The 26225-nt window shown below is 37.3% G+C and overlaps 3 protein-coding genes and 1 non-coding gene across 5 annotated transcripts; 2 read left to right on the top strand and 2 right to left on the bottom strand.

Moving 5' to 3' along the window:
• Positions 1-1092: 1092 nt before the first annotated feature.
• Positions 1093-7460, top strand: LOC104228460 (NADPH:adrenodoxin oxidoreductase, mitochondrial). 2 transcript variants are annotated; one of them, XM_009780923.2, is made up of 13 exons: positions 1093-1270; positions 1382-1486; positions 1857-1970; positions 2080-2133; positions 2292-2408; positions 3091-3200; positions 3286-3359; positions 3517-3578; positions 4464-4662; positions 5094-5154; positions 5773-5840; positions 6101-6243; positions 6753-7460. In XM_009780923.2, the coding sequence occupies exons 1-13, from the start codon at positions 1154-1156 to the stop codon at positions 6984-6986; spliced, it is 1458 nt and encodes a 485-aa protein (XP_009779225.1). In that variant the 5' UTR covers positions 1093-1153; the 3' UTR covers positions 6987-7460. The 2 variants fall into 2 exon arrangements, with proteins under 2 accessions (XP_009779225.1, XP_009779223.1); XM_009780921.2 differs by having other exon boundaries at positions 5091-5154.
• Positions 7461-8235: 775 nt separating this feature from the next.
• On the top strand, positions 8236-8320 carry TRNAM-CAU (transfer RNA methionine (anticodon CAU)). Its single transcript is given in 2 exon segments — positions 8236-8273; positions 8285-8320. It is a non-coding gene; the product is annotated as a tRNA-Met (tRNA).
• Positions 8321-9029: 709 nt separating this feature from the next.
• On the bottom strand, positions 9030-13144 carry LOC104228458 (uncharacterized). Its single transcript, XM_009780920.2, has 3 exons — positions 12404-13144; positions 10649-11083; positions 9030-9655 (listed from the first exon to the last, which is right to left on the bottom strand). The coding sequence occupies exons 1-3, from the start codon at positions 12927-12929 to the stop codon at positions 9471-9473; spliced, it is 1146 nt and encodes a 381-aa protein (XP_009779222.1). The 5' UTR covers positions 12930-13144; the 3' UTR covers positions 9030-9470.
• Positions 13145-15121: 1977 nt separating this feature from the next.
• On the bottom strand, positions 15122-25066 carry LOC104228457 (uncharacterized). Its single transcript, XM_009780919.2, has 14 exons — positions 24688-25066; positions 24523-24607; positions 24310-24349; positions 23969-24217; positions 22013-22112; positions 21847-21921; positions 20374-20472; positions 20029-20145; positions 19832-19947; positions 19635-19734; positions 18853-19211; positions 16909-18655; positions 16315-16452; positions 15122-16237 (listed from the first exon to the last, which is right to left on the bottom strand). The coding sequence occupies exons 1-14, from the start codon at positions 24817-24819 to the stop codon at positions 15455-15457; spliced, it is 4140 nt and encodes a 1379-aa protein (XP_009779221.1). The 5' UTR covers positions 24820-25066; the 3' UTR covers positions 15122-15454.
• Between the last annotated feature and the right edge of the window lie 1159 nt (positions 25067-26225).

The raw sequence follows: 26225 nt of genomic DNA, 5'->3' as shown, positions 1-26225 counted from the left end.
GTTCAAATGGGAAAGTCCAAAGTTTGTGTATCAGCTTTCAAAAGCCCTACAAATTTAAGTGTCCAGGAACCCATTACGCCTTATAATTGCCACGAATACTACCAACATCCATAATAACACAAAGCACATGACAAAAAGTAGGGGTGTTCATGGACCGGGTTGGTTCGGTGTTTATCAAAATCAAACCAAACCAATTATATTGGTTTGGATTGATTCGGTTTTGTCGGGTTTTCGGGTTTTTTTGTTACATGTATATTATTTCAATATTACTTTATTAAAATTATAGATAAAATTTTGATAAGTGAATATATGTTTTGTAAATATGGAAAAAATTGACAACCATATGATCTATTAAAATATTCTAATGGGAGAAATTTTTTAGTAACACATGATAGTTATTTTCTTAGTCGTCTAACAATAATTTTTCGTTAATTTACGCTTTCAAGGTTAATACATGAGAGGATCCCAAATATTTCTATATTTTCTAAAGAAAAATCACTATAAAGTCTTAAAAATATAAATAAAATTTATATATTTATATATCGGTTTGGTTCGGGTTTTTTTACTCAATATTAAACCAAGTCAAACCAAACCTAGTCGGGTTTTTTAATCGATTTGGTTTGGTTTTTCGATTTGGTGCGGTTTTCCGGTTCGGTTTGAACACCCCTAACAAAAAGTAATTAGTTTACAATAAAAATTGGTATAGGAAGAAAATGAATAAATTCTTGTGACTTTGATTTTCAAATAGAAACGCATTATGTATCAAATTTAGATTAATATGAGATTACTGAAAACAACGTAGTCAAAGTATATACAAAACAATTTTTATTGTATTGGCCGAGTTGAATTAAAATTTAATTGAGAGAACAAAAGATAATTACTTGAATTCTTTTTTCCTTATCCTTCTTTATTTTTGCTAATTTATCTGCTAATGTTAACTTTTAATCCAAAGTATCCATTGCCGGAAAAGCAAATCAGACATCTTTTTTGAGAATTGAAATTTAGGACAGTGGTCTAAAAATTATTACTATGGAATTGGAAGAAACATATCTGTCTATATTTTAAATGCATTACAAATGTAGGCTATGTTTTAAAGAGCAGCCTCTAAAAGTGGCTAATAGTCTCCCTTGCCGGAATAGAGAAATCTGGAGAGATGGCTGTTTCACGAGCACTCAGAAGGTTCTGGAGAACCTATTCAACGGTTTCGTCGGAGCGACTACGCTTTTGCATCGTCGGCAGCGGACCTGCCGGTTTCTACACTGCTGATAAGGTACCGTACCTCTATCATCGCTTTGAATTTTCTACAAATTTCGCATATTTCCTATTGTTGCAACTGAATTTAGGAACCTAGATTTTTTTTTTGTCGACTACTATTTGACAGATATTGAAAGCTCACGAGAGAGCTGAAGTAGATATAGTGGATCGGTTACCGACGCCATTTGGATTAGTCAGGTCCGGAGTCGCTCCTGATCATCCTGATACCAAGGTCTTTTACTTTCTGGGAAATAAATTTAGCTATAGCTGCTTGAAAATCTTTTTATTTTCTATTTAAATGCACAAGTTTGCATCTTGTTATATCATTTGTGCAGTTCTCTAATAATAATGGCATATTACTATTTGGAGGAGGACACAAATTTTGCTGTGACCATATTTTTTCAATAACGAATTCCCATCTTGTATTTCACTATACGAGTAAATCAAAGCAATTTTTGAGTAATTAACAGAATGCTTCTATTTGAGACAATGAAAGCAATGAATTGGAGCGTTGTACAATAACCTTTTGGACATTTTAAAGTTTAAAACTTCATGAGATACTGCTCTTATTTGTGCTTAGTTTACCAGAATACTTGCAACAGATTGTGACAAACCAGTTTTCTCGGGTTGTTCAAAATGGACGTTGCTCATTCATTGGGAATGTGTCGATTGGAATTTCCATATCCTTGGCTGAGCTGCGTGAATTATATGATGTGGTAAGACTTTACATAGTGATGAGGAGGCATTTGAATCTCTGACATTTTTTACTTGTTTAGTGTATTATGTATTAATCACCAGATTCAAAGTTAACATATCATTTCACAGGTGGTGCTTTCTTATGGAGCTGAAAGTGATCAAGCTCTAGGAATACCAGGAGAGGTATGTGTACTCAACGGGTTTCTTTCCTTTATAATTCGTGTCTTAGGGAATAAATATTACTGATGGTGTCATTTTATCAATCTGCTACTACTTTGCATTTGTTATTTCTTAAAGAAACATAGTCTCTGTTTAACCATCTACCACTGCATGTCTTGTAGGAGTTGGCTGGTATATACGCTGCCAGAGAATTTGTTTGGTGGTATAATGGGCACCCAGACTGCCGAAATCTGGCACCAGATTTGAAGAGCTCCGATACTGCTGTAATTATTGGTCAGGTATGACTATAATGCCCATAATACTGGTACATGTGTTAGCCGCAGTGCAATTATGGTAAAGTTGTACTTCTAAGGAACACTACCGATGTTTTTAGTTTGATTTTGTTGTTATAGATTATCTCATTGGATAAGTTGGTTGTTTTTCTTTTTCCATTTATTGAACTTTCAATGACATGCGGATTCTTCTACAAGAGAATAAACCACTATTTGCTTAAATTTAAATAGCATTACCAAGTTCTTTTTTTGGGTTAATAATTGCCGTATGAAATCTTTTCTTCTATCTCTATGCCTGTTGGTATGTCTTTGTCCTGTTGTATAATTTAACCACAGCCAAAGTTTATTTTGTAGACATCATATCTGCTAATGTTTAGAACTGAGGCTAAGGGATAGTTTCTGGTGCTTAGTTGATACATACTGTAACTTGCTCCAAATTGGATGCTTTACTGCATTAGTATGCGCATCAACTCATCAGTTTATACTCTGAGATGTCTATGGGGAGATTGGCAAATGCATAATTGTTTCATCAGAGATGGTATCTTTTTCATGAAATATTGGCTTTATTTGAAGCAAAGTCTTCTCTAGGAAATAATCTTAGAACTTATTATTTTGCTTAGAACATTGTATATGAACAGGCACAGGGAAATAGTGCTCCTTGCTAAGTGATTTTTGCACTTCTGTTAAGGGTAATGTAGCTCTTGACGTGGCGCGTATCCTTTTACGACCAACTTCAGAATTGGCAACAACTGATATCGCCTCCCATGCATTGGCAGCTTTAGAAGAGAGCTCCATTAGGTCTGTCTTCTGTCTTCTGCTTTTGCAATTTAAGTGTCATCACATGTTGTAGTTAAATGATGAGCTTATGCTTGAATATTGTCAGAAAAGTTTATTTGGTTGGACGACGTGGAGCAGCACAAGCAGCCTTCACGGCAAAAGAGCTGCGTGAAGTTCTAGGTGAGCTCATACAACTTTTTTTTTGTCTAGGATTGGTGGTTCCCTTCCTCCCACTTCCTTCACCATCTTCGTTTAACTTTACCCTCGCAAGATAATTAGATCCAAATATTGTTTGCAAAAGTAATTAACTTCTTAGATGAAATCTGTGTTGTTTCAGGTATTAAGGATCTATTCATTGAAATTCAGCAAGCAGATTTAAGTAAAACCCCAGCAGATGAGGTACGCTTGCTATCTGTATTACTAGATCAGGCTCCTAAGGAAATGATGTATAATTGTGAAGCCCTTAAACTTTACTCTTTTGTAGCATGGTAGCTTCCGTTGCTTTTCTTCGATGAGAAACGTTTTAGCCCCTCCTTTATGCCTCAACTACCATATAAAAAACAAGAAAAAGAAAATGAGGATACAATCACATGATTGAGAGAAATACCTAAATGGTCGGCTAACTACAAGGGTAAGTGTAAATTTGATTCTTCAATGATATCCCAATGGTAAATAAAAGAAAAAAAAGATAACTAATCGGATGTGTTAAGAGTCCAGATAAGTAAAAGATATGTAAATAAAATGCAAGACCAAGAATAATGTGCGGTGACGGGTCTTGTTGAGAAAAGAGAAGCCTATCTGGCTGAGAAAACTAATCGGATGTGTTAAGAGTCCAAATTGGTTGACGGAGTGAGTTGTTGTCTCCTCGTATAGTTTTGGGAAAGTTCCACCTCATGAGCTAGCTTTCGAGGTTGAGTTAGAACCAAGGCTCATGTTTCTTCACATGATATCGGGGTGTCTTCGATCTTGGTAGAGACTAAAACAGTTTTCACTACTCAAAAAAAAAAAGTTTTCACTACTGGCCGGTGGGTGGTGCAAGTCAAAAATATGAAAAACAATTTCTGCAAAAACTGTCTCAACCAAAAACGTTTTTTCATTTTTTTAAGCAAACACCACCCTAAAGTTAAGAGGGATTTGATGAGCTTTGCTCCAAGAGTTTCACTATTGCTTCAAATCAGACATCAAAAAAGAGAAAAAGGAATTTCACTATTGCTTCGATGCACTAATGTTATGCTTAACTCTCCCCCAAGTTGAGTATTCTGTTCTTTTGTTTTGTATGCAAAGGAAGAACTAAAGAGTAACCGGATTAAAAGGAGAATTCATGAACTGCTGTCCAAGGCAGCCACTTCTGCAGCTTCCGTATGTAGTCCAGGTAAAAAAGAACTGCACTTTGTCTTCTTCAGAAAACCAGACAGGTTTCTGGAATCAGATTGTAGAAGTGGTCATGTTGCTGGTTTGCGCTTGGAGAGGACAATTCTTAAAGGTAACTGTTTGCTGTTAAAGCTTGTTAAAGAGACTGCATGCTTATAAAAATTTTCTTGCCTTTTTGTTTTGGGGAGGGTATATTTTCTTCACTAGGAATTTTCTGCTCTTTTTGTTCTATTTAATGGTCTTAGCATGGAGTTGACATTGTCCAGTGAGGAAATTTAAAGTTGTAAATTTATTGATATGATGAGGGAATCTCGCATACAGATAACCACTTCTAACTATAAAGAAATAATCTACAAAACTTGGTTGAAAACCAAATAACCCGTGTTTGTGTAATTCACGCATAAAACTAGTTTAAAAAATGTTAAAGACTTGACTTAGTGTTTGCATTATGCCACAATTATATTTTAGTAAATGTGCATGTTGCAGATCTTGTTCATGACAGATAACCACTTCTAACTCTGAACTTCTGTCTACCTCCAGAAGATGCTGGCTCTGGGAGGCAGATTGCAGTTGGTACTGGACTTTTTGATGAAATGGAATGCGGGTACACTGCTTTAGTTTCCTTTGTTTCCCATAAATTTTCTTCCTTAAATAATTTACCAACTCTTATAACATGTATGAAACCCATCAGCTCTAGATTTTATTTCACATTGCTGTGCTGTAGGAAGAGCCTTTTTTATTTGCAGCTAAACGTATCTTTCGCTGGATTCCCATCATATATTTTTTTTTAAAAAACAGAAAGAATACAGAAGAGGGAAGAAGAATATAGTAGATGAAGTGGTGAGATCGGAAGAAAGCAATGTCTGAGAAGATACAACTAGCGAGCAGAGTAGTTGAACATCCAGTAGGGTTCTGTGACATAATAGTGAGTAGAAAAACCTTTAAGTTAAAGAAAATGAGATAGCCCATGCTTTCGATAGATTCCTCAACTAAATTTATTTGCACTAATTACTCAATACGCTATGATGGGCACCTCCTCTTGGACCAAGAAAGATGCTTTTTAGCTTTTATTTGGTTTTAATCTTCCTTTGCTTCTGGCCTCCAAAGGCATACGTATTGCTGGGTCAGTCACTGGTCGCTGCACCAGTGGGCTCCTTTATTTTTTTTCTGCAGTTTGGTGTTCTGTGCTGAATGTTGATGTGTTTTACTGAATTGTTTGTAGGCTGGTATTGAAGAGCGTTGGTTACAAGTCGAGACCTGTTGATGGCTTGCCCTTTGATCTCCATAAAGGTATGTGCTAAATCATGACAAACGTATGATTGCCTTAAAGCTCATCGCTTGGATAGATCTCTCTATAATTTTAAGTTTCCAATTCATCATTTGTATATCTATTTGGCAATTGCAAATACTTCCGTTCACATTAATGTTTTTATTCCCTTCTTTATCCCATCCCATGGGTAAGTGTTTTCAGCATTCGCCTCAATTGCATGAAAACTTTGATTGCTGTGCGGTCCATCACTGTTGCAAATTAAGTGAGGCTGCTTTTCCAGGAATTGTTCCAAATGTTCAAGGACGTGTGTTAAGCGAAGCTTCTGGAGATGCACTAGTAGAGAAAGGCTTATATGTATGTGGGTGGTTGAAGAGAGGACCAACTGGGATAATAGCTACAAATCTTTACTGTGCTGAAGAAACTGTAAGTCCAAATCATTCATAAACCTGCTGCTTTACTATTCTCATCATCATGACCAAGGAATTTTCTTACAAGCTAATAGGATTAATAACATGTTTGGCCAAGTTTCTCCAAAGCCAAAAGCATTTTTTTCTCAAAAAAAGTACTTTGCTCAAAGTAGAAGTGTTTGACCAAGCTTTTAAAAGGAAAAAAATGCTTTTGCGTAGAAGCAGAAACAGTTTTGGAGAAGCAGGAAAAAGTAGTTTCTCTCCAAAAGCACTTTTTTGAAAAGCACTTTTGAGAAAAAATACACTTAGAAGCAGTTTTTAAAAGCTTAGCCAAACACTAATTGCTGTTCACAAGTGCTTTTCAAATTACTTAGCTGAACACAAACTGCTTCTCACCAAAAGTACTTTTGAGAAAATCACTTTTAAGAAAAAACACATCTCACAATAAGCGGATTTTTACAGCTTGGCCAAACAGGCAATAAGTCTAGAATATTATAGTTAGCTTTGCTAATTAAGACATAACAGGTCGCTAGTATATCAGAAGACATACAGAGAGGATTGGTAACTTCAAGTTCTGGCTTATCAAAGCCCGGAAGGGACGGCCTGCTCCAACTGCTAGATAGCAGGAATGTCAAAATCGTTCCATTTGGTGGCTGGGAAAAGATCGACAGTGAAGAGAAAAGGAGAGGGAGTCTGAAAAACAAACCCAGGGAAAAACTTACCAGTTGGCAGGAATTACTAGAAGTTGCCGCCAAGTGATGAAAAGTGTGTCCAGGATGGCAGATTTTGCTCACATCTGGTCGTTTTCCTGGTGAAGCATGAACTTGATAATGCCTTCAGATGTGTTGCATTTTGATTGGCCCTCGGCATATAGAGGATTGACAGTGCATTTAAGGAAACATGAGAAATAATCAGCCCTGCCTAATTAACTCCTTGTGGGCTCTTCTTGAACCTTCTACTGATGTGGTGACACATACTAACCAGGTTGTGGCAGATAACGAGTGTTGTGCTTTGGTAACACATTCATCATTTGAAATTGAGCACTGCAGTTGTATTAGAAGCTCAGCATATGCATTTTTCATTTGTCCAAGTGTGTTTTCACTCAAATGTAATCCATTTCAGTTGAGGGTAGTAAATGGAATTGCTAGGGGAGAGTGATCCAAACACTCTTAACATATGCTCATCTTGTTTATCGTTTTATTCAATTCCCCTTTTACGGGGTCTCATTGTTAATCTCCGTGCAATTTGGATGATCTGACCACTACAAGTATACGTATATTTGGTAGTAAGAGTTTGTTACCTAGTTCATCATCGAGGCTAAAAATTACATACTTATCGTCAAGTCAAGCTAGTAAAAGCGCTTGAAGAATTGGTTGCTTGAAGCCTGAATTAGACTCCGTTATGGTTCACCAGTGGAAGGAATGGAGGTAGGTTTAGTTAGAAGCCTTTATGGTTCTCTTTGCTAGTTTTGCTACTTTTCTTGTTTCTTCAAAAGATTCCAGACTTGTGTGGTGCTGCTCAATATTCCTTTCGAAGTCAAACTGTTGATATTACAAACCGATAAGGAAAACAAAAAGCTCCTTCCCATTGTAAGCCTAAACAAATAGAACGTCGAGTAGAAAGGGAAAGAGTATATGTTTGACACCTTTAGCATATATGCTTTATATATTATAAGGTACTAACACTTGCCCAATTGTATCTGGGGGAAAGCAACTTTTGTATCAGATATTAACCTACTCAACCGCTCTTGCTTTTCCAAGAGTTTTTTGTTCACCAAATATAATTCTAGAACCCATAACACAATGGTGTTTCAGTTAGAATGAGCTCACCTATAACACTTTTCATATAATTGTACTTCCCAATGCGCTTTCTCAAACGTTTGTTCCTCATCTATTTCGACTTGGGTACTACAAACTTGTTTGTCTAGACTGGAGCACTCAACATTCACATTATCATTTGGGGGTTCTACTTTGCCTTAAGAAAATAAACAACTAATATAGGAAGAGCAGGGGTGGTGGCGCAGTTGGCTAGCGCGTAGGTCTCATAGCTTCTGAGTAATCCTGAGGTCGAGAGTTCGAGCCTCTCTCACCCCATCCGCCTTTTTCAAAAGTAACAGCTTCTAGAAAAATGTTCATGTCTTGGGAACCAACACCAAATTGCACTTTGATTTTACATTTTCAGAAAAGGAATGGATAAAGCGATTGCAAAATGAGTTGGACCCTGATAGTTGTCATCATTATTGTGGTAACTGTCTCTTTACTGAAATATAATTTTGACATTTGATACAAGTACCTGATTGCTCTATTACATTGTTACTGAACTACAGCCCCGCCTTTATTATGCTAACAGAATCTCTGAATTTCACCAGTTTTTTTATTTTCATGGCCCTCCAATGCTACTACTACCTTATCTTGTATCATATTCAGACTTGCCTCCAAATTATTTATTCAAGTCATAATTTGTTTCGGAGAGGAACCCATTTTATCCAAACGATACAGGTAATAAAACTAACCTACAGAAGATACATTTCACATTTTGAAATCCAAACTCGTTTGACAGTGGAGTCGAATTAACAGGTAACTTGTTCGGCTTTCAGATAATTACTTTTCACATTGACCAATAAAAAAGAAAAACAAGATATGTGCAGACTCCTCTTGGTATTAAAGAAGAGCTCTTTTATTCGTTCTTACTACCTAGTGTTATCTAACTTTTTTTACAACTTACCCTGGTCCTCTTCAAAAACCATTTAAATATATCTCTCAGTGGCGGCACTGGCAACAACATTATATAGATCTCAATCTCTTCGCAGAAAAAATGATTAAAAACTTTATATCGCAGATGGAAAGAAGGCAGAATACGCCTACTACAAGCTAATGGTATACAAACATGACTGATCTGATCATCCACCAGGCTGCAACAGTACCAAATACAGACATCAACATTGAAAGACATTTATGTTCTCAAATGCCCAACAGACCTGAGTACAAACTCAGGACACTAATTATTATGTGAGCAAACTGCAAGATGGCTAACAACCTTGAAATCTGATTTGCACAGGCTCTAAGCAAACCCTCTTGATTTAGTACCAGCAACACTGTTGCATCTTAAAAAGATTAACTAGCCCGTCCAACTTTTATTAGAGCAAAACTGCAGCATGAAGCTGCCGCAATACCTAACCTATGTATAACTCGTCTAAAAACCCTGGAGTGTGTGCGTGTTGGCCGAGCAAATTAACCAATATTGTTAGGCCGTTTCATGAGTGCCAGCACCTGTTGAATCACAAGGGTTTGAAATTGGTTGATGTTTACTAGTCTGTGGCAGGTAATTATAAGCAACCGCTGAAACGCCAATGGCAGCAGAGAGCCCTATACAACTCCATAGCCACTTCCTCTGCATTCTTTTCCTCTGTCGCTGCTTCCTAGCAACATCTGCAGAATGTTTGAAATGAAATTTGTCAACTGATAAAGAAATGGCATCATTCCTGGTGGCACATAAGCATATAATTCAATTATAACAGTTAAATTATAGGCGAGAGAGAGAGAGAGAGAGAGAGAGAGAGAGAGAGAGAGAGAGAGAGTTAAAACAAGTAGTTGGGGATTAATGTTTAAATTACACTAAATGAAAATAGCGGTTTACCAAGCTACAGCAGACTCCAACCAAAAATAACCCTGACCAAGGGACTATAGGCCAATAATAAATGAAAATTTGGTGGTTTTCTCAAGCTACAACAGACTTTAACTGAAAAATAATCCTGACCAAGGGTCTTTAAGCCAAGATTGGGCAACTAATGAGGTAGATCTTTTGAAAAAGGTTGATCAAAACATTCAGATACATCAATGGTGCAAATAACAGTGCCACTGTTTGCACAAGTTAAATAGACTTGTGGCAGAAGTAACTAACCCACTCCCATTCAACTTTATTTAGGGCAGAGTCTATGTTTAAGTAAGCATTATTGTCTCATTCTCATAATCACATGATGCAGAAACTTCTGATCAACCAAAAGCGTGTATGACAATAAATGAAGCTCGTGCTAACTCAGAGGTATCCCACAACCATAGCTTATTATAAAGCATAGTCTATAGACTTCTTTTTGGTTGAGTGGGGGAAATAGGATATATCTTTTATTTAAGTAAAGATGCCTGACTGACTGAAAAAGATGCCAGCGAAGTGTTTCAAGTAAATGCAAGACACTTATCCTAGATAATCTTTTTCTATTGGATTATAAGATTCCTTCAGTTATAAGAAACTAAAGCTGAAGAAAGACCACAACAATATCAAAGATGCTAGTTAGCGATTATGAAGAAACCTATCAGATTTCTGTGATGCGGGTGTTTACTTACAGAAGGGTGATGTCTGGATGGTAAGACATTTATCAGAGTTGTTATAATTGGCATTCAAGTAGTAAGAGAAGCAACACCTACCAACAATTTCCTGATTTCTCTGGGACATCTCATGATTTACAGCCTCATAGTATCGGAGTCTGTCTCTCAACCTTGAAATTTCCTGGTTTTTTGATTCAAGTATTGCCTCTGCAGCTAGTTCAGCTTCTACACGAGCTTGACCTTTTGCTATTGCTTCAGCAACAAATCTTGTGACAATTACTTCCTGAGAGAGCTGCTCAATTGAAAGATTATCAGGCTGCATACCACCAATGACATCCGAAGGTGATGGAAGTGTTAACCCTGCCTGAGATAGAACATTACTGATGCTCTGCCACTGACATTGCATCATATTAAGAGAATCCTCTGCAGTTTTTCTCCTGTCAATTTCCTCAAGGAGTTTGAGCCTTGTGGCACGCAGTTCAAATTCAATATTAGGGCCGTATGAGTTCAGCGCTGACCCTTCCGAGGAGAAATCTGAGATACCATATAAAGAAATTACAATCAGCATAGTACTATAGGAATAACCTAGGAAACACAACTTCTTCTATCTGACAGCTACCATGACTGAACAATTACAATCAAGCATAATACTGTAGGAATAACCTAGGAAACATGAATTCTTTTGTCTGACAGCTATCACAAAAGAACAATTACATTCATCACTGTACTACAGGAATTATCGAGGAGACATGACAGGTTTTGTCTGAGCAACCATCAAAATAGAATATCCTGTCGTCAATTGTCACCTTACATTCGAGTATGTTTTGATAAACATTACTATGTTAAGTCAAAATCATAAGAATTTCTTGCATACAACTTTTTTTTTTTAACAGGTATTGTTTCTCCTAGTAGAAATCCCTAGTATTATATGCTTCTACGACAACAATTAATCAAATATACCTTAATTCGAAAGTAGTTGTAATCGATCCATCCCGCTCTATTCTCATTCTAGTTCCAATCTGACTTTTTTTTTTAATTATAAAGTATCCCGATTCCAATCTGACTATCAAGTCACATTAGGGATTCTGGCAAACGAACTTATCTGATATAACAATTATACCTACACGGCGTACAAGTCTCAAATCAAAATGAACGACTCCTGACATAAATCAAGCCTAATCTAAGAGTATGAACAACAAAACCTTGAAGCCAGCTAATTGGTTTCGCCTATATCTATTCTTTCCTTCAATCTTGTTCTGCTCTTACCTATAATTTTAGAATTCAAGTCTATGGAGACAGTTTCTCTCCGTGTAAGCTTAGGTCTACCTCATAAACTTTCATCACTTCAAATATATTGCCACACCTGGAAAAGGTGTATATGCAGGCCTACAAAGGAAATGGCCAAACCATGTATGAAAACCTCATTATCCTCTACGTGCCACATGCACCCTTTGTGAAATGTTCTCATTTCTACAGAACTTTGATTATGCAATAAAAATCAATCTAAAAAAAAGGAAGGGGGGGGGGGGTTGAGCTATTCTACTCAACAAGTCAGATCTGAACGGGGCAAACCATTTCTTTTCTCTTACACCCTGTTTATAGACTAGAGCATTGTATGTGACAAGTTGCTCAAAGTGACTCCGCAAAAAGCAACACACTTAGCCTCAAGAATTGCTGTCAATAAGATATTAAAAAAACTCAAGGGTCTTAACAAAAAAAAAATACAGATGCATAGTGACAATTAACTAGACATCTTAACCTAACAACAGGACATATTATCATAGATTTGCAGAATGAAAACCATAGAAACAAAAAAAGAATTAAATTGCAAAGCAGAAGCAAATATATTTATACCTTCGTCAGCATCAAAGAACTCGCCTTGAACAGAAACAAAGCTGCGGCAATCAAGTCCTTTCACCTCATTATTAACACTTCCAACACTTAACACATCACAGCTCGGATCCAAAAATCCCTCATCTTCATCTTCTGCCTCAAACAAATTATCCTCAGCTAACTCCTCTTCTTTCAATTTCAAATCCAAATCAGTTCTCTCCTTAATATTCTCAGCTTCCTCCAATTTCTCATCAAGTTTCCGGTTCGCAAATGAGGCTTCTCCACCACCGCCACGTCGCTTGTGGTTGACTACATACGGAGAAGGAGACAGCGAGCCAGAAGCAGTTTCCGGAATCGGAGCTTGCTCAGGTGTTATATACAAAGCCGGTGATATGTATATGTGATTCACCGGGGCTGGCGTTGGCTCAATATTCTCCAACACTTTTTCTTCTTCCTTTTTGTCGTCATTTAGTTGTTGCTTTCCGTAGGATTTACGAACACGAGGTTCGAGAAGATTCTCTAAGGCTATTGCTGTGTAAGTCGGCATAATAGCAACGGAACAGAAGAAAACCGAAATTTTCGGCTCCCGGTTCGGCGACTGCGGCGGAGGAGAAGAGCTAGGTTTTGGACATCGGAGCTTTTGGGGAAAGAAAAAGAAATTCTTTCACCGCCGCAACGAGGGTTTGTTTTGGGGAAGAAAAGACGGAATAATAATAAAGGTGAAAGGAGACGTGTTATATGGCGTTCGATTCAAGTCCAGCGACTTTCGAGTTATGGGAACACGTTTTGGTTTATTAATTTGGCTTCTTCTTCAAGAACAAGTTACGCTTTTTTCACAAAAACCATTTTGTTTTTGATTTTTTCTTAATTAAAATTAAGTCAGTTTCAACCGAGAGGTTGTGAGTTCGAGTATGTCCAAGAGCAAGGTGAGAAGTTGTTGCAGGGAAGGATGACGGGGTCTATTTGGAAACAGTCTCTCTGCCCTAGGGTAGGGATACAGTGTGTGCGTACATACTACCTACCCAGACCACACTAAGTGGGATTATATTGGGTTGTTGCTGTTGTTGTGGTAACTGAAGTTTCACAAAAGTATGCGACATTTCCTCTTTCAAGGACTTGTTAAAAAATTAAAGCAAAACTAATCCAGATTGTCTCCAGTTTCTTTTTTTTTTCCCTTTCAAATGAAAATTTCAAAATAGAAACTTCTTTTAATATGTGTCACCATCTTTTAAGAAATAGGGACCACGAGTTTTTTTTTTGTTTTTGAAATTTGAATTTCTTTTGACGTAAAACTATACCTTAGATGAGCTATTTATCCTTTTTTTTTATGGCAGTAATATTGGACTATATCTGTTTATCTTTTATCAACTTACTTCGCTAAATTTATAGTAATAATTTCATCCCACTTCATTAACAGCATAGCTACGTTTACACCTTAGGTACATTAATTTATTTATCTCTTGAAGAAAATCAACTTCTAGTATAAGTTGTAATTGATGGAGTTGCCTGGAAATTATTACTAATAAATACGATCGGTATTCCATCCTTTTCTCTGCCCCTTAAAAAGAATGGGATACGACAGACTAGAATCAAGTGCTCTATCTGATGGTATAACTTTTCTTTCCCATTGTTATCTTTCCTCTTCCCTCTCCGTCAAACATGAAAGCAAAATCCTCCTACATTTTGGATTTTGTTTAATTTAAAGTCTTCTATTCATATTCTATTTCCATGTTAATGACGAGATAACTTTTTATTTCTATAAAGATGGTATGGCAATTTTTGAATTAAAAGTGGGGGGAATTAGAGACCACTCTATATCACATTCCCATAGAAATGGATGATTCTTTTCTCTTTTTGGTGTATAGAAATAAAGATTTGATAAAATTCCCTATGTCAATGAAACATAACAGCCGGCACATAATCCGCAACATTGTTAGACTATAATACGGAAACATTTAATTACTTTACAATTGAGAGATTGATTCTACGATATTTGAATTACTTCAATAAGAAAATAAGATCACTGTTATCATAACTTTATTTTAAAGTAGTTACAAGAAAAAAAGAAAATGGACAAATTAATACCTTAATTAGTGCAAGATAAATTTCAAATCCTACTAATCAATGAGGTTAGGATCATAGTTTGATTGTTTGGTTCAAATTAAAGTCTTATTCGCTTTCAAGTATTCAACGTTTGACGTCTATTCTCATATGTACTTAAAATATATGCGCAGGAAATAGCAATTAGTGCAATGTTGGTTGGAAGTTGGAACTCAGAAATACCATGTGAATCGAACGCCAAAGGCCATTTTCAAACTTCGCCCTACTGCTTCTTTTTGGTACAATTATTGGTCAAACTTGATAAAAGGCTCCAAAATGTTGATTATTTCCGAACCTAAGTAGAAACTTCTCCATCTGATTTACGAATTTTTGACGAGGTCTCACCTACTTATTTCCTTTTCTTTTCATTTTTTTCCGTATACCAAGCATGAAATGAGATTTTTTAATTATCTGACTGGTTTGAATCACAAACACATTAAATAGGAAACTGATGAGTGATACATTCAAAGCCTTGAGATCACATTGAATACCACGAAATTGAGAGTGATTGAAGAAGCATGCCAAACCCCAAAAACGAAGCGTCACAACTCACAAGCATGTTTACCCCTAAGAATTTGAACCAAATCAAGATTAATTCCATCCATTAAAAGAAACAGGAAAAAGAAAAAAGGCGGAGCAAAAAATTAATTAGGGGTATAGTCAAATTTAAAAAAGAAAAAGGTTATAAAATCAAGGAAGACGAGCACAAAATAATGTGAATGGCAAAATTTCACCAAATCAAAGAATAAGGAACGGACGGGACAAACAAATATACAACAAAACCGATCTAACACCTAAGGTAACATTCCTATCAATGAACACGCAGCTTCGGGCTGCAGCATGCGTAGTGCTTTAAAAGAATAGAAAGAGTAAAGAGATTCTATTCCAAGATTATAAGAAATGTAATGCAAGGAACTGTACCGCTCATACGTGGAGAATCTGCATGAGGAGAGGTGAGAATACAAGAGCACGTCAAGAAAAATCAATCATCAAAAGTTCACCAGGAACACTTGGTTTCTTACTATCTGGTGCAGGAGGTTGACCCGCGGCTGAAGTCGATGGAATAATTTCACCTGTTGTGGTTGGTTCTACAGCAGCTGACGTCGACAAGACCAAGGCCTGATTGTCTGAAGGTTTTTCATTCAATGCTGGTGCAGCAGGAACAACTGATTCAGCTGCAACAGAAGCATCTGAGTTTGACGCTCGGGTTGTACTTGATTCTGCAGAAGCGGCACCAGTTTCTGGAGCAGTTGCAGCACCAGTTTCTGACGCAGGTGCCGCACCAGTTTCTGATGCAGGTGCAGCACCAGTTTCTGACGCAGGTGCAGCAGCAGAGTCCGCCACAGGTGGATTACTTGATTCCAGTGTAGTTGAAGCCCCATTTTCTGATTTAGGAGGAACACCTGATTCTGATGTTGCAGTTGTATCACTTCCAGCAGGAACAGAAGCAATTGGTGCTGTCGTTTTAGATCCTTCTAAAAGTAGTGGTTTGCCAGGTTGTGGAAGGCCCTGTTTCCCCAAAAGAGGTTTGGCTTGACCGGGATTAGGACCATATAGAGATGCCATACCAGGTGGCAGTATTTCAATTGGTGGCTTCTTTGCAGCATCTGCCAAACTTGTGAGCTTAGGTCCCTCAAGAGAGGCCAGAAATGCAGCTGCTGCATCGGTTTTCGTTGATGGAGTGTGTTCCATCTCCTTCTGCAATGTTTTGTTCCATGCCTGGACCAAGGTTCTCAATGAAGGTCGCCCATGAGCCTGAAATTAATGAGACCATTAATAACAATTACTAAATCAATAGACTGAAATCCAACATTTAGAGAATGAAATTTTACATGTGCATGCAGTACAGCCTCAGCAAGCATCCCAGTTTCCTGCCATGCTTTCTCCATAAGTACATTGTCTCCCAAAAGTGCAGCTGCAAATGCAGCCTCCCGTCCCGCACCAACTGATATCAAATTGTTTACCAAGTTCTGCAAAAGATTTATCAGTTATTCTGAATCCTGACATGCAGCTGATTCGACCGATCTCAAATTTCACAAAAAACCCTTATAATGTTAGTAGAGTCGAGTAAGGGGGATGACAAAATATACTAGAAGCAGAAAAAAACTGAATGTATCCTTAGAGTTTGACTACTTCCGTTATTCCTTCAGACCCAGAAGCATGGGAAAAGAATATAATGTAGAAATGTAAATCAATGGTTAATCCGAAGGTCAAATCAATTTAAATCTGATAACATAGATGGTCAATCCAGACTTGGGGAGGTTTATTATCAATGGCAAAGGTATAAAGGCAGCCAAGAGCCAGTTCGTAAAATTCTACGTATATGAGGATCTGAAACGAAAGCAGAAAAGAAGCAGGTGACATACTCCAAGTTGTGTCAGCAAAACCAGTTGGATACAAAAGCAGAAAGAAAGCAAGTGACATACACTGAGTCGTGTTAACTCCCCATGATTTGCAAGCCGTAAAGCAACACCTCTTAATTCCTGACCTCGTAGAGCTCCCTTTATGGAACCAGCAGCTGCTAGTCTTTTTAGAGCTTCACGAGCAATATCAGCTTGTGCTGTAGCATCTGCAGCATCAATGAGATCCATAAACTCCTTGGCAAATTTAACGACTCCTTGAACAGCTTCAACAACATTTTCCTTCTTCTTTGTCATGCTCATAAGATCGTTCAGATCCAATCCAAGAGTTTCTTGCCCAATATCTCTGCTGTTGCTCATTATTAGAAGGCACTGAAGTGCTCTTTTCAAATCATTGCTCTGCAGGGCCAGATCAAACTCCAACCTCTTGGATATTCCAGGTAAATGAAGTGCTTCAGTAGCATAACCCATCCCAAGCATAAATTGCGCTAGATCATCATGATGTTCTCGGCCAAGTCGACTGGCCCATTTTACTGCACTAACAGCATCTCCATAAGCTGCCAAACATCGGCAACGGATACCAGGATGGCTGAGGGATATTGCATGAGCGCACATATATCGATCAATTAGCCAAAGAACACCATCTCGAACACCTACAATTAGAAGAGGTCCAACTGGTCGTGTTTGCTCTGCGGGAAAACGAGTGACAGCTACTGCAACCCCACCACCACCAACTGCCACCTCATTAGTTTTACGAGCTTCCATCTCCTTGAGCACACTCGATGCATCACCATCAACTCTTGACTGTCTAGGCAATGACAGAAATGGAGGAATAGAGGGTGCATGTTGAAAAGAAGCCAACCGCACAACTTGTAGCATTGGGGGTCTCAATGTTATCCTCTCTTGTGGATTTGTTTGTGGATTGTCGACTGCTATCAATGCTAATTCTCCATGTTCAGCAACAGCTCTTGCCTGTGCCTCTTTAAGTTTCATTTCCTCTTTTCTTCTTTTTGTTTCTATGTCAATAGGCGCAACCCCAGCATCCACAAAAACACACTCAACGGTAGTTGGTGTAGCAACAAATAACTGCCTTCGCTGCCAAACTGCCCCAGTCGCATAAGGAATTGCCACATCCCCCAAGTATCTAAACTGCGGACGCAAGGAACATATGACAATGTGCTGCGGATAAGCAAAAGCACAATACTCAACTGTTTGATCCCACGCGGTCCAATCTGGTTGAGGAAGAAGACCACCCACTGGTTGAAATGTTTCCCAGCTGTATAATTGGAAGTTCTGCGGTGCTGCTTCAGCTGCAGATTTTTGAGAACTGTCTTCCATAGTGCTAAATGAAGACACAGAACTACTTCCAAAGCCTGATAACGGCATAGATTGAATTGTTGAGATTGCTGTAGCAGCAGCAGGGCTAACCCTTCGAGAAGTTCGATAGGCCACACCAAGTAATGCCCCTCCATGCAAGCCAATAACTGGCTCACTTCGGCTTCCCACTGACTTCATTAATACATTTGATGTCCCGTCATCCAGCAATATACGAACTTGAACAGTAGCAGAAGAAGCAGCAGAAGCAGCAGCAGCTGCTGCCTGTGCTGCAGCTGCAGCAGCTTCCTTCGCTTTTCTAGATGAACCTTTTGGAATTATGGGAATTCTAGGAGGGAGTGCAGATTCCAACAAAGCAAACCTATCTCGACAAGTATCCCAAGCTAACAGCCTTGCGCTTCCAGAATCAACGACTGACCAATCGCTGACCTTGTAGATAGAGAAGTAAGGAATATCAGGCCATACGATTGCTAGATACCTGCAAAACATTACAGTTCAAACCTTGTAAAACTGTCCGGTACAACCTAAAAAAGGCATAATAGAGATAATGGATGAGGCTTTTAACAATATGAGGCAATAAGACAAATCATGACAATGTTGAAGATACTAAATGCCGCCTGCTACACTAAGGCTGATATGGGGATTGAGTATCACTAGCATCTGTGAACCACTTACTTTCCAGAACTGCTGACAGAAAGAACCGAGTATGAATCATGTGGAGCTGGAGTAGTAATATGCTTTTTGGTTTGTTTGACATAGAGTTGTTCTGGTATCTCTCCTCTGAACCTTCCTGTGTCACTCAAAGAGCCATTACTTCCGAGTGCTGGAGGAGTGGTGTTGGATAACTGAAATTGCAACAGCTTCAATTCTCGTTCAACTACATAGACAGCAGTATGTTCACGACTTCCTGTTGGTGTTGGCAGTGCTGCTACAGGAGGAAGAGACTTCTGATCAAATTCACACAGAATAATGCCAATATTGGTTCCAGTAGCTACAAGGTGTGGCTGTAAAGGGTGTGCAACCATAGAATAAACCTAAAAGACCAGAGAGAAAACATGAAAAAGATGTAGTCAATTCATCTTCAAAAAGTCAAATAACTAGATGCCTCTCAATGTAGAATTTTAACCCTATACGATATGATAGTGTGTAAACAATCCTCAAAATTATCTAGCAGAAGAAACTAGTGGAAATTCTTCTTACAAAAAGGAAACTACGATAAAAATTACTTTCCCATTGCAATTGCCAGACTTGATACACGAAGGCTTTGCTCGTCTTAAACACTAAACTCTTATTGGTTATTCATTTTTCCAGCCATCATAATGTAGATTTAACATTTCAAATAATCAATCTTCCTAAACCTAAGAAGTTGCATAAGGAAAAATAGGTCGAATTTGAAAGACAAGATATACAGCAAGAAGAACATTAAAATAAAAAACGTTATTTATCCGTAGTTTCACCTTCAGCTTCTTGTGAGAGGCAAGCAATTGTGGAGGAACTAGTGCAGAAAGTTCACACAATGGCCTTGTAAGAGCAGAATAGGTAGGATGCTCGATTGCCCTGCAAAGTTGCAACAGAAAATCATGTTCTGTCCGAAGAGGGAAAACTTTAAGCAGTGTTAATAATGTTCCAAGGGAGGCATGTGAAGTACGCCTACCATATATGGGAATCTTTGACACAGGTCAAGATATCGAGGTTGGGAGCCCGTGGATGGCACCACGATGCTACACTGTGACAAGCTAGTTTTGGAACAGGTTTTATTCGACGCAGTTCCTACAATTGGGTTGAAATTATTATTATCAGAATATATCCCCACGTAGTAAAGCTACAAACAAAGAGATCTTGCACCAATACCTTAAAGGAGACAGTGTCCCAGATTGCTAATGTTTTATCAGCACCAATAGTAATGAGCTGTGGTGCATTACCAATCATTCTAGAGAGCTCTATAGCAACAACCCCACCATCATGAGCCTATAAAATATAACATTGGAAGGTGAAGAAAAGCTTCAAGGATTTGATAGAAGCAGGTAAGGACTTGCAGTTCTATCAAATTTCATCTATCAGTGATTTTCCAGATGCATTCCATGGGCTTAATTGTTCTCATTTTTGCTTTTAGCAATGGCAAATGAAAATCTTACTGTGAAATTAAGTTGCAATAGAAATTTAAAAGGAGATAAAACTGAAGGAATAAGAAGATACTTTTAAGCTGAGCTTAGGAACAAGCTCTCTCGAATCAAGAGCGTTGTCTGCACTCCAAAGTACAAGCAATCCATCACTACCACCAGAAACTAGAAGAGACTGCATACACATGATAGCAAAGAAAATGGCAATGAGATATCAAACAGACAAAATATTAAAAGTATAACAGTTTCTGCCTGGTGAACCTAGTCAATTTTCTTATGTAAATTATACGAGAACACATAATTGACACTTACAGCAGTTCTGTTTAAAGTAAAAAATCTCATAGAGTAAAATGTCCATGTTCTTCATTACAACAATTCATTTTCTTTTCGGAACTTCAGTTTCTTTTTCTCAGTTAACATATTGAGAGGGAAACACAAGGGACATTCAGATGGGAATGGATGGACAACAAGCATATATACTTCTGTAATCCAGTTTCATTTAACAATGTATAACTACAAAGTGAACTAGGTATACAACCACGCAAGCGAAGAACCTCAGATCGATGTTACCCTTTTTCCCCTTATTTCTCTCTAACAGAGAAACCAACATTGTCCTAACAAATTATATGCTCCATTTGAGATTTTTCAATCTGACAGTAAATGAATTACTAAGACAAGAAATACTTCAGAAGAACCTAAGTTCACCTTCTATTGAATTGTGTGAACCACCAAATCTAAAGTTTAAGTTGTTCCTTATCAAAAAAGAAAGTTTAAGCTGTTAGAGAGAGGACACCATTCTTTAAGTTGAAGTACAGCTATATTGTAGGTTGAAAATCCTCTTTAAGCTCTCTGTGTTTTATCATAAAAACTGGAAAACATACTTTTCACAATCAATCTATTATTATTTTGGCTCCAGCAAGCCTTCAAAGTCTAAAAGAGAAGTGATTCACAATTTTTTTTTATTGTTGATGTGATTCACAATCTTTACTGGCTGATTCCTCCGCACACAGAAGATCAATTTCAAACAAATTGCAGGTTTAACTTATACGAAAGCTGCAGAGATGCACCATATCTTGGCATAATATGGTACCATCTCTTTCTCGAAAAACACTTCTATTCTTCAAGAAGAGAGAAGAGGAAAATGTCAAGCACATCAAAAAAGGAAACCAGCTTAACCAAAATCTGCTGCTTAGATATTATTTCAAATATTTGAAATAAGTGTTTTTTTAACAATCTGGTCCATTATATCAACTTCAAACTTGAAATAGAGAATTTTAAGTTTGAAAAACACGTTCAAGAGTATTTTAAGTTTCAACTCACAAACTTCAACTTTTTTTCAACTTCAAATTCAAATACTCTTTTTTTCAACTTTAACCAAGTCATGTTCATCGCCTTAGCCAAGTATAAATCAAGGAGAGATTTTTCAAACACAATCTATCTCTAGAATTATAAATGGGAGATACTAGGTTATGGATCAAAATTTCAAGTCCACTACATAGTGTAAGGGGATAAAAAGGATCTAAGCATCCACTGGAAGCATAACAAGTACCTCGCCAGAAGCAGCCATGAAACTCATCAAACAAGAAATTGCTCCCTTGTGACCTCCTGTGTATCTTCGTGCAAGCTGCAGAAGAAGTCTTATTCATCTACTCATTTTGACAATGAATGGAACAATATCAGAAAGACTTGAGAAACCAAATATCCTAAAATGAGACCTTCCATGTTATCATTGAAAGAACTCTAATTACACCATCTGGCCCTCCAAAAGCCACAAGAGGCCCATCAGCAGCAGTTGTTTTAGAGAGGAACACCATACTGCAAGCGATTCAAAAGAACAAGCAAATTAAGATAATCAGATATGGTCTTTCAACTTTCCATGACCCAGAAAACAACTTTTGTAAGCAAGAAGACCAAACACCAGTATGAAAAAGAAGTATCCATTTTAGCTCAAACCAAAAACCAACAAACTCTATTATTTATATAATTTTTTTTTGATAAGGTAAAAGTTAAACTCTATTATTTATATAATTAGTCATCCTTTTTCAGCAATCTTGGCTTCTTAGCAATTCTAACATCTGGTCTGTCATTCAACTGGTAGGAATTCCACCATTTTCAACCAATTCAATGAACCCTTGACATCCAACTACATATTATCAAATTTGAAGTCATTCTCGATTTATCCCAGTCCGCATTTCAACAAAATTGGGCAATGATCTGAGATGGTTCTGGCAAGAACTCTCTGTTTCATGTACTTGAACCCAGTCATCGTTATTGACTCAATTCTTGAAGCTCTATTGCCAGAATTGTCTCTAAACCAAGTAAATTGGCTCCATGAAGAGGCAAATCAACTAAAGACAGGTCTGGTGTCATCTCCACAAACTCTTTTATGAATTTGGTAAATTTAGCATTCAAAGATCTCTACCGATCACCCATGAACAATCCCAAAGCCCTCTTTACGCAGACGGCTCTTCCTATAGAATTTTTCGTCTTTCCTTGTACCAAGTCAATACACCCCATTAAAACCCAGTTTACATCATGTTCACCCCCCTCTGCTTGCACTGTGATTGCGTGATAAGTCATTGATATATGATTTAGTTATCTCCATTGTCATCTCGAAAGGTTCTTTCCAACTCACTATTTCATAATCCCATTTAGCCTAAACAAAAAGAAGTGTTGAAGACATACCTGCCTAATTCAACTTAGAGCTTGTTAAACATAGTAATTTTCCTCACTTTCGGTTTCCCAACTGTTGTTGAGACTTTTCCTCACTTCAATGTATAAAGTCTAGCGGTGAGGAACGAAAAGTGGCATCTCTAGCTGGTTGGCAATTTGGGGGTTTATTTAATTCAAGACAATTTAACAAAAAGAGGTATAGCAATCTGAAACAGGTTCTACTTATGCTTGACAAAGAATGAGAACATAGATCATCTGTTTTTGCATTGTCCTATAACAAAGAACATGTGAGACATGTTTTTCTGCATTTTGGGAGTACAATGGTTAGTACCAATGAGGCTGAAGGAAGTATTTATTAGCTGGCGAAAATTGGGAAATCCATCAGAAATACATGGCAAGTGGTTCCATCTTGTTGCATTGGAGCCTTAGGAAGGAGAGGAGCCTGAGGTGTTTTGAATCTTTTGATGGAGTCTCAACTCCAATTCATGCATGCTTATTGAATCCTTTTGCTTGGTGTAACCATTGTAATGTAAATAATGCTCTAATGTTTTTGGATTTTGTACTCCACTTGAATTTTAGATAGGAGTGAAAGGAGTGTACAGGATCCACCTGTTTTTGTATTGCTTTTGCATCGTCTGGATGCTGGTCCCAAAAATCTACTTTTTCCAGACTAAAAAAGGAGTATACTGGAGAGCAAGGAATGAGGAGTGGTTGTTGTAATGAGTAAAAGCAGTCAGAAATAGCAAGCACACTTAGTGAAGTGTTGATTAAGTGGGACAAACATGAGATGCTTTAACTTGGCTGGTAGTTGGCAACGCTGATTCTATCAAATAGTGGCATAGAAAACTTAATTTCCAAGGGAAATGGTAGTCCTAAAAAATAGTGCAGCAAGATAGTTTAGCTTTTAGGCAGCTTCAAAAAGATTTAATTCGTTAAGAACAAAAAAAGTCCCAAAAAGTAGATAACACAAAAAAGATATTGACGGATTTAAGACTTGCCATAGAAGTGATTTGTTGTCAAGCTCCTGCTTTGGTACATCGCGGCCACGCATTGTCACCAAGTCTAAGAAGATAGCTTTGTTCTCACAACAAATCACAAGAAAATGGCGCCCTTTGGTTGATGCAGCAGGAGAAGTAAAAGTTGAGGTGACATGACCAGCAGCTGCTGGGGACTCGGCAGCAGCAGATTGATTCCTCCAGAGTTGCCAAAAGCGTATATCATCATCGTAAAAGCTAACCTGCTTTACACTTGAACCATGCACCAGAATGGCATACTAAGATTCAACGAAGACACTAAAGAAACTGAAAGAAAATGGAAGTCCAAGGTAAGAATCAATTACCTCCCACCTCGTATGGCTTCTGTAGGTTTCCCTCTAGGCTCTGCATACAACATTAACATCAATCTAAATTCCACCTAAATTAGTCAATTTAAGATGATACATATACCCGACTCCTAGTAGTCTGCGACTGAGGCGTAGTAACAGATGTTGCTAATGTTACTGAAATGCCAATTTAACAATAATTAGCATAAATTAATAAGCACGCAGACCTACCTGATTCACCCTCGGCAAGCTTCTCCAGTTTAGCACCAACCAAACGCCGCTCATCAACACCACCAGGTTTCAGTTCATAAATAATCTAGCAACACAATTTGCTATTATTTGTTAATCCAACAAACAGAAAGCATAATACCGAAAATATTTCACGAGAAGACAAACCTGGCGGTGCTCCCAATTCCAAACGGAGACGTGATCGGATGCATCAGCGGTGACGAGCCAAGGATGCGTCGGATGCATATGAATCTTCACGATCTTATCGTTTGTCGGACGAAATGCCCTTAGGCGCAGCATTTTTTCCAATGCTTTATGAAAATGCAAGCAACTAAGAAATGGATCTGATTATAAGTACATGTATTTTGTGCTTTTTGGTGCTGAATCGCGCTTTTTGTCCAAGTGTCTGTCTTCCCAATTTCAGATGATAATGACGGATCTTTTCCGGCGGGTGCTGGTGGTTGTTGGAGTGTTTGGCCGGTTCAGTGAAAATGGTTAACTATGGGGCTGATTAAAGGGCGCCTTGGACCGGCGAGCGAGAAAGGAGATGAAGATGGATAGCGAGTGTCATTTTGAAAAGAAAAATTAACCGTTTAACTGTGCTCTCAGTCAAAAAGTTGCAAAAATAAAGAACAATAGAATTAGCTTCAAAATAAAAATATATTTCAAAAGTAATAAAATATATGACAAAATATTAAATAAAGTAATATTTTATATTAACAATGTAAGAATACTAAATATTGAATAATTTAATAAAGAAAATATAAAGCAAAAAATTTATTCAATGACTATATAAGTTCTTTTAATTTAATAGAGATTTTATTATTGAGTATATTATATTAACAAATAAGTTGACAATTGATACTTATTAAAGCAATACGATCTAATGTCAAACAAGCCCGATCACAATTTAATTATAATATTGACCGCACATCACGCGGGTACAACTACTAGTAAATAAATAATAATCGGATTATTTAATAGATGTATTCTTGGATAGATAGATTCATTAAATTTAAAAAAGAAAAAGATACACTGATTATAATAAAAATATATATGTTTGAATTATAATATACAAATTTGGATAGTTTATAGGACTTCAAACTGGATAGAGCAGGATTAGTGGAACCCGAGGTCGTCTTAAAATAGAAAAGAATTGGACTCGAAAAAGGCCCGCTCTTATAGAAGAGCTATAAAAACGGATCGGAACTTCTATTTTCAATTTTAATTATGGTATTCTTAAAGAACTTTGAATCAAGAGAGACATTGTGGTTATTATTTCACATGAATGTGATATAAAAATAATAGCGAAGTTATAATTGGTTTTGGAATCATTTATATTGAGGCAAAAAAAAACCAAATTCGAGATTAATAATCTCATATTTTATCACAAAATTATTGTCCATTTTTCCATGAACTTAACTGGAGTACATTTTATCACGACACTATAGGCAATTGCTCTTGTTGGCATGACTGACTCGTATATGCTTTCTTGCATATGATAGTGTGTATAGTGTTGGTATTTATGCGCTCGCGTCCAACTCCCATACATCTATATACACTAAAATAATATCTTTCGAGAATTCTTTTTCTATGAAAAATATTTCCCCTCATATCAATCAATAGATCGTAATTATTATTAGTTGGTTGTAAATTTTGTTAGGTGAAGGTTTTTTTCTTTCTAATTAGTTATTCGATAAATTTAT

The sequence above is a fragment of the Nicotiana sylvestris genome, chromosome 1 (genome assembly GCF_000393655.2).
Source record: "Nicotiana sylvestris chromosome 1, ASM39365v2, whole genome shotgun sequence".
Classification (NCBI taxonomy): domain Eukaryota; kingdom Viridiplantae; phylum Streptophyta; class Magnoliopsida; order Solanales; family Solanaceae; genus Nicotiana; species Nicotiana sylvestris.
This window is presented reverse-complemented; position numbering and strand designations above follow the sequence as displayed.

Excerpts from the sequence above, each read along its gene's own strand:
- LOC104228460 (XM_009780921.2), top strand. The coding sequence starts at position 1,154 with ATGGCTGTTTCACGAGCACTCAGAAGGTTCTGGAGAACCTATTCAACG. Across the intron at positions 2,134-2,291 it reads CTCTAGGAATACCAGGAGAG|GAGTTGGCTGGTATATACGC; the intron begins GTATGTGTACTC and ends CATGTCTTGTAG. Across the intron at positions 4,663-5,090 it reads GGAGAGGACAATTCTTAAAG|AAGATGCTGGCTCTGGGAGG; the intron begins GTAACTGTTTGC and ends GTCTACCTCCAG.
- LOC104228458 (XM_009780920.2), bottom strand. The coding sequence starts at position 12,929 with ATGCCGACTTACACAGCAATAGCCTTAGAGAATCTTCTCGAACCTCGT. Across the intron at positions 11,084-12,403 it reads GTTCTTTGATGCTGACGAAG|ATTTCTCCTCGGAAGGGTCA; the intron begins GTATAAATATAT and ends ATGGTATCTCAG. Across the intron at positions 9,656-10,648 it reads GAGAAATCAGGAAATTGTTG|ATGTTGCTAGGAAGCAGCGA; the intron begins GTAGGTGTTGCT and ends AACATTCTGCAG.
- LOC104228457 (XM_009780919.2), bottom strand. The coding sequence starts at position 24,819 with ATGCTGCGCCTAAGGGCATTTCGTCCGACAAACGATAAGATCGTGAAG. Across the intron at positions 24,350-24,522 it reads GCTTGCCGAGGGTGAATCAG|AGCCTAGAGGGAAACCTACA; the intron begins GTAGGTCTGCGT and ends TGTTGTATGCAG. Across the intron at positions 18,656-18,852 it reads TCTGTCAGCAGTTCTGGAAA|GTATCTAGCAATCGTATGGC; the intron begins GTAAGTGGTTCA and ends AATGTTTTGCAG.